General features: G+C 49.9%; 1 protein-coding gene across 4 annotated transcripts in view; it reads right to left on the reverse strand.

Annotated features, from left to right (window-relative positions):
- Positions 1-20,388, reverse strand: part of ULK4 (unc-51 like kinase 4) — a 1,163,168-nt gene that overhangs the window by 1,074,981 nt on the left and 67,799 nt on the right. For all 4 annotated transcript variants that reach the window (XM_075315178.1, XM_075315180.1, XM_075315177.1 and 1 more), the window contains exons 7-9: positions 20,008-20,085; positions 18,362-18,434; positions 16,083-16,172 (exon numbers count right to left, since the gene is read on the reverse strand). In XM_075315178.1, the coding sequence (XP_075171293.1) occupies positions 16,083-16,172; positions 18,362-18,434; positions 20,008-20,085 (241 nt within the window). The remainder of the gene's footprint in view (positions 1-16,082; positions 16,173-18,361; positions 18,435-20,007; positions 20,086-20,388) is intronic.

Raw genomic sequence — 20,388 nt, forward strand, 5'->3', positions numbered from 1 at the left:
CTGACCGAGGATGCGGTTTGGGGAGGCCGAAAGTCATGAGGAGGCCGCCTTGGAGATGGTGCCTCCGGCGGTCTTTGGAGGACGTGACTTAGACCGCCATGCATAAGAGTTCCTCTGGCCCTTCTGAGGCCTGTTGGACGTGGAGGATTGGGACTTGGCTGAGGGCCGAAAGGACCGAAACCTCGACTGAATCTTTCGTTGCTGCGGTCTGTTTGGCTTGGACTGGGGTAAGGACGAATCCTTTCCCTTGGATTGCTTAATAATTTCATCCAATTGCTCGCCAAACAAACGGTCGCCAGAAAATGGCAAACCGGTTAGGAACTTCTTAGAAGCAGAGTCTGCCTTCCATTCGCGTAGCCACATGGCCCTTCGGACTGCCACCGAATTGGCGGACGCTACCGCTGTACGGCTCGCAGAGTCCAGGACGGCATTCATGGCGTAGGATGAAAAAACCGACGCCTGAGAAGTCAAAGACGCAACTTGCGGAGCAGAGGTACGTGTGACCGCATTAATCTCAGATAGACAAGCTGAGATAGCCTGGAGTGCCCACACTGCTGCAAAGGCTGGGGCAAAAGACGCGCCTATGGCTTCATAGATGGATTTCATCAGGAGTTCTATCTGCCTGTCAGTGGCATCCTTGAGCGATGAACCATCTGCCACTGATACTACGGATCTAGCCGCCAGTCTAGAGACTGGAGGATCCACCTTGGGACATTGAGCCCAACCCTTAACTACGTCAGCAGGAAAAGGGTAGCGTGTGTCATTAAGACGCTTAGAAAAGCGCTTGTCCGGAAATGCTCTGTGCTTCTGGACAGCATCTCTGAAGTTAGAGTGATCGAAGAACGCACTCTGTGTACGTTTAGGAAACCTAAACTGGTGTTTCTCCTGCTGCGAAGCAGACTCCTCTATAGGTGGAGGTGGGGGAGAAAGATCTAGCACCTGGTTGATGGACGCTATAAGATCATTTACTATGGCGTCCCCTTCCGGTGTATCAAGATTGAGAGCAACGTCAGGGTCAGAGCCCTGAGCTGCGACCTCCGCTTCATCCTCCAGAGAGTCCTCAAGCTGAGACCCCGAACAGCGTGATGAAGTCGGGGAAGGTTCCCAGCGAGCCCGCTTAGCCGGTCTGGTACTGCGGTCCGTGTCGGAGTCCTCCCCGTGAGACTCAGGTGTCACCCCAGGAGCACGCTGCTGCGCAGACCGAGAGGGGCCTGGGGGCGATGAACTCACAGTGCCCGAGGCCTGTGTAAGGACCGATCTGGACTGCAAAGCTTCTAGTATCTTAGCAGACCATCTGTCCATAGACTGAGCCATGGATTGTGACAGCGACTCAGAGAGTTTCTCAGCCAAAGCTGCAAACTCTGTCCCTGCCACCTGGACAGTGGAGGCCGGGGGTTCTACCTGAGCCGAGGGCCCCACCAGTGCCCGAGGCTCCGGCTGAGCGAGTGCAACAGGGGCCGAGCATTGCTCACAGTGCGGGTAGGTGGAACCTGCAGGTAACATAGCCGCACAGGAGGTACAGGTTGCAAAATAACCCTGTGTCTTGGCACCCTTGCTCTTTGCGGACGACATGCTGTTGTCTCCTCTGAGAGTGATCACTGAGGTTATATAGCCAAAAGCAAAAACAATGCGGCCGAACAGAGAAAATGTATACAGATATATATATATAAATATATACACTTCGGCACCCTGGGGGGACCAGCACCGGTGACCGTTGTGGCTTACCGACCGCCCAAAGCGGTTGTGTGTCCACCAGATTCCCTGCCTTGGGCCTCCCAGAGCTGCAGAGCTCTTCCTGAAATCCTCCACCGGCAGAATGATTGTAAAAATGGCTGCCGGAGCTCTCAGGGGAGGAGGGGGCCGTGGGCGGCGACTAATAAAGTGCGGGAATCTGGTGCCCCACAGTGATCAGTGAGGGGGGAGGAGGACACCAAAGTATGCTCCAGCCCTCACTGTCGACGTCAGGTCGACCGTCCCGCCCTTACCCCTGACTGGCAGGCCCGGGGGCGGGAGTTATGGTACTAGGCCGCAGAAGCCGGGGACTAAATTTAATACCGCGGCCGACAAACAGGCACGGTCGGCGCGGTAGTCCCGGCCGTCCTAAAAATACAGCAGCCGCTGCAGTGTCAGTGACACGAGCGCTCCATACACCGTCCCCAAGGGGACACAGAGTACCTTTTGGATGCAGGGCCTGTCCCTGATGATATTAAGTCTCCTGTCCGGCAGATTCCCACAGGGGCTGCGGAGGGAGCCCGGTCCCAGTGCCTGGATGACCGGTTAGGATCCTACTTCTCCCAGAGCCTCTAAGGGATGGGGAAGGAAAACGGCATGTGGCTCCAGCCTCTGTACCCGCAATGGGTACCTCAACCTTAACAGCACCGTCGACTTAGTGGGGTGAGAAGGGAGCATGCCAGGGGCCCTGGGGCCCTCTTTTCTTCCATCCGATATAATCAGCAGCTGCTGCTGACTAAAATGTGGAGCTTGAGTGAATGTGTGCCTCCTTCAACACAAAGCACAAAACTGAGGAGCCCGTGATGCACGGGAGGGTGTATAGGCAGAGGGGAGGGGTTACACTTTTTAAAGTGTAATACTTTGTGTGGCCTCCGGAGGCAGAAGCTATACACCCAATTGTCTGGGTCTCCCAATGGAGCGACAAAGAAAAAGGGGTCTACTATTAATTCTGCTGTATCTGGTTCACTGGAACATAATGATTTGTTCCAACTTAATGCACAAGAATCTAAGAATTGAAATCAAGAAAGAACTAAGAAGAGAAAGAGCTAAAGACAATGACAGGGAAACACGGGGAACCGGATATCGCTATCGAAACATATTAGAAAAGTCTGCTGTTTCCTTAAATAATATCCAAGGTTGCCACAACCTTACAAATTTTTCCTGTGAGTCTGAAAGTTCTGACGAGTTCCTCCATATGAAATATATGGGAGAATTCCGACAGCCATTCTGCCATGCTAGGTCGCGTCGTCGATCGCCAGTGCCTTGGGATTACTGCACGTGCCGCTATCAGGCAGAAACGCAATATGCTCTTTTTCTGTTGCCCAATGGATATGGGAAGGATTGATAGAATTGCGGTTTTAAATGACGGTCATTCGGTTATATATCTGGAATACCTTTGTCCAGAATGGGACCAATTCCTGACATTCCCACCACATATGTGTCATGGTTCCCTTTTCCCTATCGCATGTCCAACACCGATCTGATACCGAAGGAAATGCCTTGTGGATTTTGGTGGGGCAATGGTACCACCTTGTCAGTAACTTGTAGCTTTTTTTCTTGGGCATTACTCGCTACTGATATTTTGTTGCAAAATATGTATACCTTTTGTTTGTCTTCCTCCGTGAGATCATATCCCAATTCCTTCTCCCACACACGGATATAATTGGGGTCCTCCGACCCATGCTGATTTAATAGATTAACTTATGATTGAGATCTGGTGTGTGGGTGGTGTCTCCCTTAAGAATAGGTGTTCAAATGGTGTGACCAGTAGCGATCGGGAAGATCATCCCTCCCCATATTTAGAGTTTACAAATGACCTTCGTTGTATGTATTCCATCCACTTTAATCGTCGAGAGGGGGATTGGATCTGTAATTTCCTCAAAGGATGGGAAAGATTCATCTCTCATTATATTACCCATTCTGGTAACTGACCTCCTGTTCCATCCCAAGAATCCCTCCACCAGACACCCCGGGGGGAAGTCAGGGTTGTCAAACAGGGGGGGTGGGCAGTGGAGAAATGGTACTAGTTAGCCCCTTTGTGATTTTAATATGGTCCCATACTTTTAACGTGGCTGCAGGCAATATCCCTCCAGGGTCAACCAATGTGTCCTGTTTAGGGGAGATCCAGGGGAGTTTTTTCAGCATTGTACGGGAGCATTTTTGTTTTAGTAATACCCATTGCTTAGATTGGGCGTGAAAATGCCAATTAATAAGCCGGGCTGACAGTGAGGTTTGATGATATGCTCGCAAGTCTGGTAGTCCCACCCCTCCATTTGCTTTTGGTCTTGTGAGAATCTGGTAGCTAATCCTGAGCTTAGACCCCTTCCATATATAACGGATCATTGCGGATTTAAGAGTCTTAAAAAAGGCCGCCGGAGGGTTAATGGATACTGTTTGGAAAATATACAAGAATCGTGGTAAAATATCCATTTTTAAGGAATTTATCCTTCCAAACCAAGATAAACTTTTCCTGTTGTACGACTCAAGATCCTTTAGGGTCTTGGATAACAAAGTCTGATAGTTTACAGCGCACAATAGGTCAAGCTCAGTTGGAATATTTACTCCTAGATATTTGATCGCCTTTGTATGCCACAGGAAGGGGAATGTGTTTTTTATTATATGGACTTCTGACGGGGCCAGGGTTACGTTCATTGCTTCTGTTTTAGAATAGTTGATTTTGAAGTTACTCAATGCACCGAATCGGTCAAACTCCTTTAAGAGCGCTGGGAAGGTACCACTGGCTGAGATATATATAACAGGAGGTCATCTGCATACAATGACGTCTTATATTCTCTTTGTCCTACGCGGAGACCGTGCACACTGGGGTTCTGTCTTATCGCATTTGCCAGGTGTTCCATAATTATCATGTATAATAAAGGGGACAGTGGGCACCCTTGACGGGTGCCATTCCTGATGTCAAAGCGAGCAGAAAGGAAACGTGACCATTTCTTAATACATACAATATATCATAGTACCAGGTCCTGCGTCATGCATAGAATATGTTAAAAAAATAAATCTCAGGTATCAACTGAAAAGTCCTATAGCCCCGACGCGCATTTTGTCGCCACTTCTTCAGGGGTCCACAGGATCTGGTACTAGGATATATTATATGCATTAAGAAAAAGAGAATTTTGTTTACTTACCGTAAATTCTTTTTCTTATAGTTCCGACATGGGAGACCCAGACCTTGGGTGTATAGCTTCTGCCTCCGGAGGACACACAAAGTACTACACTAAAAGTGTAGCTCCTCCCTCCGAGCATATACACCCCCTGGATGACAAATCTAACCAGTTTAGTGCAAAAGCTGAAGGAGGACATCCACCCATAAGTAGAGATAGAGTAAAACCCGGAATAGCCGGAACCTCTGTCTACAACAACAGCCGGTGAAAACACACGGAACAAGAACTGCCAACAGGCAACAGGGAGGGTGCTGGGTCTCCCATGTCGGAACTATAAGAAAAAGAATTTACGGTAAGTAAACAAAATTCTCTTTTTCTTCATCGTTCCTTATGGGAGACCCAGACCATGGGACGTCTCAAAGCAGTCCATGGGTGGGAAATAAACAGAAAACTGAGAAGTAGGCAAAACCTAACTTCACAAATGGGCGACAGCCGCCTGAAGGATGCGTCTGCCCAAGCTCGCATCTGCCGAAGCATGAGCATGCACTTGGTAGTGCTTCGAAAAGGTGTGCAGACTAGACCAAGTGGCAGCCTGACAGACCTGCTGAGCCGTAGCCTGGTGCCTGAAAGCCCAAGAGGCACCGACAGCTCTGGTCGAGTGCGCTTTAATCCCCGGCGGGGGAGGCACCTGAGAACATTGGTAGGCATCGGATATGGCCGACCTAATACAACGAGCCAGAGTCGGTTTAGAAGCCGAGAGACCCTTGCGCTGACCTGTGGTTAGCACAGAGAGGTGCAACGCCTGAGAGCGGCGGTGCGTAACACATAGATCCGGAGCGCCCGCACCAGATCTAAATTATGCAATGCTTTCTCAAAGCGATGCACAGGGGCCGGACAAAGGGAAGGCAATGAAATGTCCTGGTTAAGGTGGAAAGAAGACACCACCTTAGGGAGAAAGTCCGGAGTCGGACGGAGAACCACCTTGTCTTGGTGAAAAACCAAAAAGGGTGACTCCAAAGAGAGCGCAGCCAAATCAGAGACTCTCCTGAGAGAAGTTATGGCCACCAGAAAGACCACTTTCTGTGAGAGTCGAAACAAAGAAACCTCCCAAAGAGGCTCAAAGGGGGGTTTCTGTAAGGCCGTGAGGACCAGATTAAGGTCCCAGGGATCCAAAGGCCGCCGGTAAGGAGGAATGATGTGAGATGCGCCCTGCATGAAGGTGCGCACCTGAGCCAGTCGGGCGATACGCCGCTGGAACAACACTGACAGCGCCGAGACCTGTCCCTTGAGGGAATTGAGGGATAGTCCTAGCTGCAGACCGGACTGCAGAAAGGACAGGATGGTCGGCAAGGAAAAAGGCCAAGGAGCATGGCCGGAAGAGCGACACCAGGACAGGAAAATTCTCCAAGTCCTGTGGTAAATCTTGGCCGAGGAAGACTTCCGAGCTTGAGTCATAGTGGAGATGACCTCGGGAGGAATGCCTGAAGCCGTCAGGATCCAGGACTCAAGAGCCACGCCGTCAATCTGAGAGCCGCAGAATTCTGGCGGAAAAACGGACCTTGAGAGAGAAGTGTGGCGAGAGTGAGCGAGACACTCCGCTGACAGTCTGCACTGGATGAAGCCTTGACTAGAAGGTCGTCCAGGTAAGGAATCACTGCCAACCCCTGGAGCTGCAGAACCGCAACCACTGCTGCCATGACCTTGGTGAATACACGAGGGGCCGTGGCTAACCCGAAGGGGAGAGCCACGAATTGGAAATGTTCCTCTCCGATTGCGAAACGTAGCCAACGCTGGTGTGAAACTGCAATTGGCACATGCAGATAGGCATCTCTGATGTCGATGGATGCTAGAAAATCTCCTTGGGTCATTGAGGCAATGACCGATCGCAGAGATTCCATGCGAAAGTGCCGCACCTGAACATGCTTGTTGAGAAGCTTGAGGTCCAGGATGGGCCGGAAGGAACCGTCCTTTTTGGGGACTAGGAAGAGGTTTGAGTAGAAACCTCTGAACCGTTCCCGGGCGGGAACCGGAACAATTACTCCGTTGGCCTGCAAAGATGCCACGGCCTGAGAGAAAGCGGCGGCATTGGAGCAGGGGGGAGTGGACAAAAAAAATCTGTTTGGCGGGCTGGAAGAGAATTCTATCCTGTAGCCGTGGGAGATGATATCCCGCACCCACTGATCGGAGACGTGTTGAAACCACACGTCGCCAAAGTGGGAGAGCCTGCCACCGACCCAGGACGTTGGTGGCGCAGCCAGATAGTCAAGAGGAGGCTGCCTTAGTGGCAGCGGCTCCTCCGTTCTTCTGAGGACGCGTCTTCGCGCGCCAGCTGGGTTTTCGATCCTTGGCTGAGTTAGTGGACGAGGCTGAGGGCTTAGAGGATGACCAGTTAGAGGAACGAAAGGAACGAAACCTCGACTGGTTCCTGCCCTGGACAGGTTTCCTGGGTTTAGTTTGTGGCAAGGAAGTACTCTTCCCGCCAGTAGCTTCCTTAATGATTTCATCCAGTTGTTCACCGAACAGCCGCGACCCTGCAAAGGGGAGCCCAGCAAGGTACTTCTTGGAAGAAGCGTCTGCATTCCACTCTCGAAGCCACAAGATCCTGCGGATCGCGAGGGAATTAGCGGAAGCCACCGCCGTGCGGTGAGAGGCCTCCAGAATGGCAGACATGGCATAGGATGAAAAAGCCGAAGCCTGGGAAGTTAAGGCAACCAATTCGGGCATAGAGTCCCTGGCGAGGGAATGTATCTCCGCCAGAGAAGCAGAGACTGCCTTAAGAGCCCACAGTGCTGCAAAATACGGGGAGAAAGAAGCCCCTGCCGCCTCATAGACAGATTTGGCCAGAAGGTCAACCTGGCGGTCAGTGGGATTTTTAAGTGAGGTGCCATCAGCCACAGATACAACTGTCCGGGCTGAGATTCTAGACACCGGAGGATCTACCTTTGGTGAATGAGACCACTCCTTGACCACCTCTGGTGGAAAGGGAAAACGGTCATCAGAACTACGCTTTGGGAAGCGTTTGTCAGGACAGGCCCTGGGCTTGGTCACAATGGCCAGAAAACTGGAGTGGTTAAAAAACATACTCCTTGCTCTCTTAGGTGAGGTAAACTGGTGCTTTTCTACCAGAGAGGCTTGTTCCTCTGACACAGGTGAATTGAGGTCCAGTACGGAATTAATGGACGCAATCAAATCACTTACATCCGCATCACCCTCAGATAGATCAATAGGGTACATAGAGGTAGCGTCCGAGCCCACAGTAAAGGCATCCTCCTCGCCCTGCACTTCGGCTCGTGAATCAGAGCCGTGGGACGACGAAGGAGAAGAGTCCCTGCGTCTCCGTTTAGGAGGACGGGGTCCGGGAACCGATAAAAAATCCTCTGAGAGCTCTGCAGAGCGAGTCGGAGCCGCAGAAGCGCCCTGAGAAGGGGGCTGATGCATGGTCAGCAGAGTCCGGGACAGCTGTCCCATGGAGTCGGCAAAGGACTGGGAGATAGCTTTAGAAAACGATGCTACCCAAGCCGGGGGTTCAGCCACCGGGACTGGAGCAGCCGGAGAGACCCCTGAGGAGGCTCCAGGCTGAGGCACTACCATGTTAGAGCAGGCATCACAAAGTGGATAGGTGCTCGGTTCAGGCAGTATGAGCTTACATGCAGTGCATATAGAGTACAGCCTTGCAGCCTTGCTCCTAGTGAGAGACATGCTGCTGAGGTGGAGGCTCTGCAGTAAAGAATACACTCCTTCAGAATGACCCCCAGAGAGTGTATAATAAAGTCCACAACCAGAGGTTGTGGCTTACCAGACCGCTTTTGTGTGCCCTCCGGTTCCAGAGCTTGGACCCCCAGACAGATGCAGTAGCTGCAGCAGCCAGCGCCGATCAGTGTGTAAACGCTGATAAAATGGCGCCGGAGTGAGGAGGGGGGGCGGAGTTGAGTCCAGGAGCGGGAACCGGAGGGCCAAGGAGAAATACAGGGGAGGGGAACATCTCCTCAGAGAGGAGTGTCCTCCCCTCTGCTGAACGGCCGGTGGGCGGTGCCGCACTGTTCCCCTGCATGACTGACATGCAGGGGCAGTGAAATCGAAACTAGGCCGAATCTGAAGCCGGGGCCTAGATTTTTACATGCGGCCGACGAGCAGGCACCCTCGGCGAGGTTCTCAGGAAAAAAACAGAGAACCGGCCGGAAATCACAAACAAGGTGAAATAACACAACTCCCCACAATAAATGCACAAAGGACCCCTGAATAACGTCTCAATACTTAGCTTATGAGACGCAGGGCCAGGTCCCTGAGGAGTGAGTGATCGCTCCGTCCGGCAGGATCCTGACAGGGCTGCGGATGGAGACCGGTCTCCTGCAAAGCAGAGAGAACCGTGATGGCTCCCACTTCAAGCCAGAGCCTCAGAGGATGGTGAAGGAGCGCGGCATGTGAAGGCTATAGCCTTGTAAAATCAACCTTAACAGCACCGCCGACACAGTGGGGTGAGAAGGGACATGCCGGGAGTCCAGATTGGACCCGCTTTTCTTCCAAATCTTTGAAATGAAAAAATCAAAAATCAAAAATCAGAGAATGCATATGTGTGTGTGACCTCCTGAACACAAAGCATTGAACTGGATAGATTTGTCATCCAGGGGGTGTATATGCTCGGAGGGAGGAGCTACACTTTTAGTGTAGTACTTTGTGTGTCCTCCGGAGGCAGAAGCTATACACCCATGGTCTGGGTCTCCCATAAGGAACGATGAAGAAATGGTCACTAAACCTAGTCTGGATTAATGTAATCTACCCTTGTATTGCAGCATATCATTTAATTCTAATCTATATAAAATCAGGTATTTTGTGAGCTGTTAGTGCCTATTAAGCACTATATAGAGATGGTACTCTGCTTTATTTATTATGAAAAAGAAGGGAATTTTGTTTACTTACCGTAAATTCCTTTTCTTCTAGCTCCAATTGGGAGACCCAGACAATTGGGTGTATAGCTTCTGCCTCCGGAGGCCACACAAAGTATTACACTTAAAAGTGTAAGCCCCTCCCCTCTGCCTATACACCCCCCCGTGCATCACGGGCTCCTCAGTTTTGGTGCAAAAGCAGGAAGGAGGAAACATATAAATTGGTCTAAGGTAAATTCAATTTGAAGAATGTTCGGAGAACTGAAAACCATGAACCCAGAACAGTTCAACATGAACAACATGTGTACACAAAAGAACAACAGCCCGAAGGGAACAGGGGCGGGTGCTGGGTCTCCCAATAGGAGCTAGAAGAAAAGGAATTTACGGTAAGTAAACAAAATTCCCTTCTTCTTTGTCGCTCCATTGGGAGACCCAGACAATTGGGACGTCCAAAAGCAGTCCCTGGGTGGGTAAAAGAATACCTCGGTAATAGAGCCGTAACACGGCCCCTTCCTACAGGTGGGCAATCTCCGCCTGAAGGACTCGCCTACCTAGGCTGGCATCTGCCGAAGCGTAGGTATGCACCTGATAGTGTTTCGTGAAAGTGTGCAGACTCGACCAGGTAGCCGCCTGACACACCTGCTGAGCCGTAGCCTGGTGCCGCAATGCCCAGGACGCACCCACGGCTCTGGTAGAATGGGCTTTCAGCCCTGACGGAACCGGAAGCCCAGAAGAACGGTAGGCTTCAAGAATTGGTTCCTTGATCCACCGAGCCAAGGTTGACTTGGAAGCCTGCGACCCTTTACGCTGGCCAGCGACAAGGACAAAGAGCGCATCCGAGCGGCGCAGGGGCGCCGTACGGGAGATGTAGAGTCTGAGTGCTCTCACAAGATCTAACAAGTGCAAATCCTTTTCACATTGGTGAACTGGATGAGGGTAAAAAGAAGGTAAGGAGATATCCTGATTGAGATGAAAAGGGGATACCACCTTAGGGAGAAATCCGGAACCAGACGCAGAACCACCTTGTCCTGGTGAAACACCAGGAAGGGGGCCTTGCATGACAGTGCAGCTAGCTCAGACACTCTCCGAAGTGACGTGACTGCCACTAGGAAGACCACCTTCTGCGAGAGACGTGATAGAGAAATATCTCTCATTGGCTCGAAAGGTGGTTTCTGAAGAGCCGATAGCACCCTGTTCAGATCCCAGGGCTCTAGCGGACGCTTGTAAGGAGGGACTATGTGGCAAACCCCCTGCAGGAACGTGCGTACCTGCGGGAGCCTGGCTAGACGCTTTTGAAAAAACACAGAGAGCGCCGAGACTTGTCCCTTAAGAGAGCCGAGAGACAAACCCTTTTCCATTCCGGATTGAAGGAATGACAGAAAAGTGGGCAAGGCAAATGGCCAGGGAGTAAAACCCTGATCAGAGCACCAGGATAAGAAGATCCTCCACGTCCTGTGGTAGATCTTGGCTGAAGTAGGTTTCCTGGCCTGTCTCATACTGGCAATGACCTCTTGAGATAACCCTGAAGACGCTAGGATCCAGGACTCAATGGCCACACAGTCAGGTTGAGGGCCGCAGAATTCAGATGGAAAAATGGCCCTTGAGAAAGCAAGTCTGGTCGGTCTGGTAGTGCCCACGGTTGGCCCACCGTGAGATGCCACAGATCCGGGTACCACGACCTCCTCGGCCAGTCTGGAGCGACGAGGATGGCGCGGCGGCAGTCGGACCTGATCTTGCGTAACACTCTGGGCAGCATTGCCAGAGGAGGAAACACATAAGGTAGTCGAAACTGCGACCAATCCTGAACTAATGCGTCCGCCGCCAGAGCTCTGTGATCTTGAGACCGTGACATGAATGCCGGGACTTTGTTGTTGTGCCGAGACGCCATGAGATCGACGTCCGGCGTTCCCCAGCGGCAACAGATCTCTTGAAACACGTCCGGGTGAAGAGACCATTCCCCTGCGTCCATGCCCTGGCGACTGAGAAAGTCTGCTTCCCAGTTTTCTACGCCCGGGATGTGAACTGCGGAGATGGTGGAGGCTGTGGCTTCCACCCACAGCAGAATCCGCCGAACTTCCTGGAAGGCTTGCCGACTGCGTGTGCCGCCTTGGTGATTGATATATGCCACCGCCGTGGCGTTGTCCGACTGAATTCGGATCTGCCTGCCTTCCAGCCACGGCTGGAACGCCTTTAGGGCTAGATACACTGCCCTTATCTCCAGAACATTGATCTGAAGAGATGACTCTGGCTGAGTCCAGGTACCCTGGGTCCTGTGAGAAAGACCGCTCCCCACCCTGACAGACTCGCGTCCGTCGTGACCACAGCCCAGGATGGGGGCAGGAATGATTTCCCCTTCGACAGAGAAGTGGGAAGAAGCCACCACTGAAGGGAGGCCTTGGCTGCCCGAGAGAGGGAGACGTTCCTGTCGAGGGACGTCGACTTCCTGTCCCATTTGCGGAGAATGTCCCATTGAAGTGGACGCAGATGAAACTGCGCAAAAGGAACTGCCTCCATTGCTGCCACCATCTTCCCTAGGAAGTGCATGAGGCACCTCAAGGGGTGCGACTGGGCTCGAAGGAGAGATTGCACCCCTGTTTGTAGTGAACGCTGTTTGTCCAGCGGAAGCTTCACTATCGCTGAGAGAGTATGAAACTCCATGCCGAGATATGTCAGTGACTGGGCCGGTGACAATTTTGACTTTGGGAAATTGATGATCCACCCGAATCTCTGGAGAGTCTCCAGAGCAATGTTCAGGCTGTGTTGGCATGCCGCCCGAGAGGGGGCCTTGACAAGCAGATCGTCTAAGTAAGGGATCACCGAGTGTCCCTGAGAGTGTAGGACTGCTACCACTGTTGCCATGACCTTGGTGAAGACCCGTGGGGCTGTCGCCAGGCCGAAAGGCAGTGCCACGAACTGAAGGTGTTCGTCCCCGATGGCGAAACGCAGGAAGCGCTGATGCTCTGGTGCAATCGGCACGTGGAGATAAGCATCCCTGATGTCGATTGATGCTAGGAAGTCTCCTTGGGACATTGAGGCGATGACGGAGCGGAGAGATTCCATCCGGAACCGCCTGGTTTTCACGTGTCTGTTGAGCAGTTTTAGGTCCAGGACGGGACGGAAAGATCCGTCCTTTTTTGGCACCACAAACAAGTTGGAGTAAAAACCGTGACCCCATTGCTGAAGGGGAACAGGGATCACCACTCCTTCTGCCTTCAGAGTGCTCACCGCCTGAAGAAGAGCATCGGCTCGCTCGGGGGGGCGGAGATGTTCTGAAGAAACGAGTCGGGGGACGAGAGCTGAACTCTATCCTGTAACCGTGAGACAGAATGTCTCTCACCCATCGGTCTTGGACATGTGGCAACCAGGCGTCGCAAAAGCGGGAGAGCCTGCCACCGACCGAGGATGCGGTTTGGGGAGGCCGAAAGTCATGAGGAGGCCGCTTTAGGAGCGGTTCCTCCGGCGGTCTTCTTAGGACGTGACTTAGACCGCCATGAATCGGAGTTCCTCTGACCCTTCTCTGACCTGTTGGACGAGGAGAATTGAGATCTGGCTGAGGGCCGAAAGGACCGAAACCTCGATTGTACCTTCCTTTGTGGAGGTCTGTTTGGTTTGGACTGGGGTAAGGAAGAGTCCTTTCCCTTGGATTGTTTAATGATTTCATCCAATCGCTCGCCAAACAGGCGGTCGCCAGAAAATGGCAACCCGGTTAAGAACTTTTTGGAAGCAGCGTCTGCCTTCCATTCACGTAGCCACATGGCCCTGCGGACTGCCACCGAATTGGCGGATGCCACCGCCGTACGGCTCGCAGAGTCCAGGACAGCATTCATGGCGTAGGACGCAAACGCCGACGCCTGAGAGGTTAAGGACACAACTTGCGGAGTAGAGGCACGTGTGACTGCATTAATCTCAGACTGACAAGCTGAGATAGCTTGGTGTGCCCATACGGCTGCGAATGCCGGAGCAAAGGACGCGCCTATAGCTTCATAGATAGATTTCATCAGGAGCTCTATCTGCCTGTCAGTGGCATCCTTGAGTGATGCACCATCTGCCACTGCAACTATGGATCTAGCCGCCAGTCTAGAGACTGGAGGATCCACCTTGGGACACTGAGCCCAACCCTTGACTACGTCAGGGGGGAAGGGATAACGAGTGTCATTAAGGCGCTTAGTAAAGCGCTTATCTGGAAAGGCTCGGTGTTTCTGTACTGTATCTCTGAAGTCGGAGTGATCAAGAAACCCACTCCGTGTACGTTTGGGGAACCTAAAATGGAATTTCTCCTGTTGAGAAGCTGACTCCTCAATCGGAGGAGCTGGAGGACAAAGATCCAACACCTGATTGATGGACGCTATAAGGTCGTTTACTATGGCGTCCCCTTCAGGTGTATCAAGGTTTAGAGCGGTGTCAGGATCAGAGCCCTGATCTGCCACCTCCGCTTCATCCTCCAGAGAGTCCTCATGCTGAGACCCTGAGCAGTGTGATGAAGTCGAGGGAATTTCCCAGCGAGCCCGCTTAGTCGGTCTGGGACTGCGGTCCGTGTCAGAGTCCTCACCGTGGGACCTATGAGTCGCCCCAGGAGCACTTTGCTGCTCCAACCGAGGGGGGCCTGGGGTCAGTGATTCAACTGTGCCCGGGGCCAGTGTTACCGGTCTGGACTGCAAAGCTTCTAGTATCTTAGCAGACCATTTATCCATAGACTCAGACAGTTTGTCAGCGAATACTGCAAACTCTGTCCCTGTCACCTGGACAGTGGCAACAGGTGGTTCCACCTGGGCCGAGGGTCCCACCAGTGGCAGAGGCTCCGGCTGAGTGAGTGTCACAGGGGCCGAACATTGCACACAATGAGGGTAGGTGGAACCTGCAGGTAGCATAGCCGCACATGAGGTACAGGTTGCAAAGTAAGCCTGTGCCTTGGCACCCTTGCTTTTTGCGGACGACATGCTGTTGTCTCCCCTTAGAGCAATCAGTGAGGGTATATAGCCAAAGCAAATAGTGCAGCCGTATAGAGTAAATGTATACAAAATAGGTATATAAATATACACTTCAGCACCCAGGGGGCCAGCACCTAGTAACAGGTGCGGCTTACCGACCGCCTGCAGCGGTTGTGTGACCACCAGATTCCCTGCCCGGGCCTCCCAGAGCTGTGGAGCTCGGTGTTGTCTCCCCTCTGAAATTCTCCAGCGTCTGAAGTGCTGACAGGAATGGCTGCCAGTGTTCTGAGAGGAGGAGGGGGCCGTGGGCGTGCCTCAGAAAGTGCGGGAATCTGGTGCCCCACGGTGCTCAGTGAGGGGGGAGGAGGATACAAAGTATGCTCCAGCCCTCAGCGCTGACGTCCAGTGCAGCGTCCCGCCCTTACCCCTGACTGGCAGGCCCGGGGGCGGGAGTATGCGGTACTAGGCCGCAAAAGCCGGGGAGTAAAGTTATAAGCGCGGCCGGCAAACAAGCGCGGTCAGCGCGGTAGTCCCGGCGCACCAACACACCCAGCAGCTGCTGCAGCGTTCATAACACAGGCGCTCTATGCGCCGTCCCCAAGGGGACACAGAGTACCTCAGAGTAGCAGGGCCCTGTCCCTGATGATACCCGGCTCCTGTCCAGCAGATTCCCCCAGGGGCTGTGGAGGGAGCACGGTCCCAGTGCCTGGTGACCGGTTAGGATCCCACTTCACCCAGAGCCCCTAAGGGATGGGGAAGGAAAACAGCATGTGGCTCCTGCCTATGTACCCGCAATGGGTACCTCAACCTTAACAGCACCGCCGACCAGAGTGGGGTGAGAAGGGAGCATGCTGGGGGCCCTGTTATGGGCCCTCTTTTCTTCCATCCGATATAGCTGCTGCTGACTAAATTGTGGAGCTTGCGTGCATGTGTGCCTCCTTCGCACAAAGCATAAAAACTGAGGAGCCCGTGATGCACGGGGGGGGGTGTATAGGCAGAGGGGAGGGGTTACACTTTTTAAAGTGTAATACTTTGTGTGGCCTCCGGAGGCAGAAGCTATACACCCAATTGTCTGGGTCTCCCAATGGAGCGACAAAGAAAATTCCTTTTATATATTTGATTAAATTAACTCAATTGATTTTATCTGCATTTTTCTCCTCGCTGAGAAAACATACACTCTTTTGTGGATGGATATTGACATTTCATTGTGACATTACAAATATTGGAGATTTTGGACAATTAAGAAATATACAGATTATTCCTTCTTACCATGAACATACTCGGAGAGCGTCCTTGGATATCACATACACAACGTTCGAGTCCTTCACACACCTGACATATACATCTGATATAAGCCATGCAATGCATTTTCATTATTCTAACATCTCGTGTTCATTCAGAAAACATGTATTGCTCCATACCTCAGGGTACTGACGTCTGGGACATCACTGTCACCGCCAGAAAATGCATCTTTCCAGAAAGAATGGCTCAGTAATTCACTCCAGGTGAACCTAAAAGACAGCACAAAAACTGCATTATTAAATAATAAAAGAACTTTTTCTAACACTAGTATGATCTGATCTTCCTTCTCCGAATCCCGAGGTAATGGTCATTGTCTTAGTACGGGAATAATGTCAGCAGAATCTGAAAACCAATTTATCTGGGGGAGAGGTATCAAAGTTCTCAACTATAGTATCCGAACAACAACCTATAAAGGAAGTTAGTGAAATAATAATGCCCATCCCCCTCTCACTGTAATAGTCTCAGGAATCGAAACAAAGTAAATAATACACAACTTCCCAACTCTGACCTTCAGGGATATGGAGCTCCTGATTGACAGCTCGGTGCAGTGTCATTGCCTGAACTGTGCGCTCACCAATGGTGCAAGATGAGGCAGATTAGCCTCTGCAGCATTGGGGGGATGCAGGGGCCTGGATAAAACAAGCTTCAGAGCAGCACTTGCAAGTCCTTTGCTGTTGCACTTGCAAGTGCTTTGCTCCTTACCTAGAAGACCAGCCACTTCTATCAATAAAATCAAGAATCGCTCAGTTCTTGAACATAGAGGATTTTTAACCCCTTCATGACTTTGAAATTTTCCGTTTTTTTTTTCCTTTTTGTTTATTCCTACCCTTCTTCCAAGAGCCATAACTTAGTTTTTAATTTTTCCACCAATATGACCGTATGAGGACTTGTTTTTCTGCGGGACTACTTGCACTTTTGAATGACAACATTCATTTTACCATATAGTGTGCTCAAAAACGGGAAAAGAAATTCTGCAATGAAATTGCAAACAAAAGGTCTTGTTTTTGGTTTTTTTATTTACAATGTTCACTTAATGGTAAAAGTGACCTGGCAGTATAATTCTCCAGGTCAGTACAAGTATGTACATACTAAATATGTATAGCTTTCTTTTCATTTTAAGGGAACCTGAAAAATAAAAAAAAAATGTTACAGCTTTCGGAAAATTGCAGGAAAAGTAATTTTGTATTAAAAAAAAACCAAAAAAACCTGATTTTTTTTTCTTTTTTCCACCAATTAAAGTGAACCTGTCAGGTGCAATGTGCACCCAGAACCACGAGCAGTTCTGGGTGCATATTGCTAATCTCTGCCTAACTGTCCCTGTATACACTAGCATAGATAAAGAGGTCTTTAGAAAAAGTACTAATAAAGATCTTTATTATATGCTAATGAGCGCAGGGACTAGTCGCGAGGGCATTTGCTCCCCTAGCTAGTCAGCCTACATAGGATTGTAACATGCTCCTGTGGCTGTACTAACATGCTAATGAATACGCAATGATGCTGCACATACCTTACTGTTCATGGCGGCCGGCGGAAGATGGACATGCTCTGCACATGATCCGGAGTCCTCAGCATTTCCAGTCCTGCGCACTGTAGCTCACTGAAGATGGGAAACTTACACTCAGTTTAGTGCGCATGATCGGAAATCCCAGTACTCCAAATCATGCGCACTGCGCATCCATTCTCCTCCGGCAGCCATGAACAGTGAGGTATGTGTGCGTCGCTGCACGTTCATTGGCATGTTAGTACACCCACAAGGGGCTAGTCCCAGCGCTCATTAGCACATAATATATGATCTTCAGAAATACTTTTTCTATAGATTCCTTTATCTATGCTAGTGTATACAGGGACAGTTAGGCAGGGATTAGCAATATGCACCCAGAGCTGCTCGTGGTTCTGGGTGCACATTGCACCTGACAGGTTCCCTTTAAGTGGTGACAAAAAAAAATAAAAAAAAAAAAAAAACAGGATTTTTTTTTTTAAATATAAAAATCACTTTTGTTGCCATTTTCCGAAAGCCGTAACATTTTTATTTTTCAGGCACTGGGGCTAAGTGATGGGTTTTTACTGATAATATTTTTGGGGAGATGCAATGTTTTGGTCGCCTTTCATTGTATTTAGTTCAGCTGAATTTTAGCTGCGTTTTGTCAGCTGGAATGACAAGTTCAAGAGGCAGAGTAAGAAGTGTCTGGGAAGTGGGGATTTCTCTGATACAACGTCATTTGTGGACGATTTACTAATAATTTGTAGAAACTTTGTTGAACATAGTTTCCATTGATCGGACATGCTGACTGATAATCTGCAGAACACTTTTTATATTTCTTTTTTACACCACGTCTTGGGAGTTTTTAAAATCCGATCCGCGGGATTGTTATATTGGGTTAACCCCTGCTGTACCTACCTTTTCAGAGGGTCCTTTTGCAGTAAGCCACTAAGTAATGATTGGAACTCTGGAGATGGCTTGGCAGATAGTCCTTTTGGATATATTTAGAAGTAAAGAAAAAAAAAAATGAACAAACAATAATAGCACTCGAACAAAACAGCATTTTCACAGAAAACTGACTGGATGGATGAAAAATAGAAGCAATATTAGTACCTGAGAATAATATATACATAAAAAGGTGCATTCCCCAGAATCTGACCTGATGCTTCTTTTTGAAAACCCAGAAATGGAGAATGAGGCAGTCCTTCAGAATATGACCTTCATTTATACCCGTTGTAATATTTCAGCCTTTCTCAAGCATATCATAAGTTACAGACAACTAAAACCCTGCAAGGGTTGAATAAACTAAGCTTTTATTCTGGTGTACTGCCCCATTCTCAATGGTTAAATGGATGGATATTGATGCAATCAGAATAAATCTATAATCTATATACAAGACTGAATGTCTGACATGGGTTCCAGCTATTTTATATGAATACATATAAGAGAATGTATAATATGTAGTGATGAGCCAGCGTGCTCTGCACTGCTCAGTACTCGATCAAGCATGGGGGTGCTGGGGTACTCGTGGAGCTCGGCTGAGTATCGCAGGTGCTCAGATGTGTCGTCTGTGAAATAATGACCACAACGCACAGGCCGTCTTCACTGCATGAGGTGTGCCCAGGGAGAGCCAGCCACAATCTCTGAATAGTTCTCCAGGGGAATAAAACAACGTTCTTGGTCGTAGTATAACTCCCCAAAAAATGACGAGGAAAAGTATAAGGCTGTGTGCCCACATTGCATTTATGCTGCTTTTTTCATGTGTTTTTTTCTTGTAGATTTTAAGCAATACTGTAGGGTAAAACGCATCCCAGCATAGTTTATGAGAATCCTGAATTGCTGTGCACATGCTGCAGATTTTGTCCTTGCAGATTTTGGTGCAGAAAAAAAAAAATCTGCAGCATGTCAATTGTTTCTCAATTTTTTACTGTGTCTGAAATAACCCACTGCAATGCTTGATCACTACAGTAGATTATATCTGTCGGTACTGCAGTCACAACACTGGCACTTCGCCTCACACACTATACATTCGGCATGGTCTGTGAGGCAATCTGTAGCTCAGTAACCTGGGGTCGTCATGGTGACGACCCAGGATTGCCATGGTAGCGATCGCATTACAAGGACCCGATCGCCAGGGAAAGGTAAGCGATTCCTTTCCCTGCCTCCTGAATGCTGCGATCCTGGCAGTGATAGCCGGGTCCCTGCTATAACATCAGCTGGAGACCTGGCAGCAATCGCAGGGGTATAGTGCTGGAACCCCTAAGATCTCCATGAAGTAAAACATAAAAATAATGCATGAGAAAAACGTGCTAAAAAAAGTGTGTTTTTTTTCTGCTGCGTTTTCCCTGCCAGAACATTCAGTTTTGTGAGAAGAAAATCTGCGCACAAATCTCTAATGTGGGCACATACCCTAATAGAACTACATGCACCACTTGTGCATACTTCACCCACGCCTAAGTTTTGGCATATAAATAATGACCACACACCAAGCACGTGCACGTAGCCCAAGGCTTTACACTATAAAGGGCAAAAGTAATCAAATAAAATAATCTAGAACAATATACCTTGTGGTGGACAAAAATCTTCGTTTACAATTTTCTCTATCAATTCTGAGAAGCTTTCAGAGAAAAATGGGGGTCGCCCTGCAATGTAAAGGATGGATGTTAAAATGTTGGAAAAAAAAAAAAAGAGGTAATGTTTTAAATTGCTGGTTAAGGCCTGAAACACACATCCGTGAAACACGTGCGTGTTTGGTCCGTTTCCGTGTATACTGGAGACACGGCCAAACGTGCACCAATGTTACTATATCTCTGCGGTTACAATTGCGTTTTTGGTTATGTCCGTGAGTCCGTCTCCGTGATGCGTTTTTTGGTCCGTGTCTCACGCCAGCATGTCCGTTTTCTGCACGCAACACGCAGCACGGACCCAATGAAAGTCAATGGGTC

The sequence above is a fragment of the Anomaloglossus baeobatrachus genome, chromosome 6, assembly GCF_048569485.1.
Source record: "Anomaloglossus baeobatrachus isolate aAnoBae1 chromosome 6, aAnoBae1.hap1, whole genome shotgun sequence".
Taxonomy (NCBI): Eukaryota; Metazoa; Chordata; class Amphibia; order Anura; family Aromobatidae; genus Anomaloglossus; species Anomaloglossus baeobatrachus.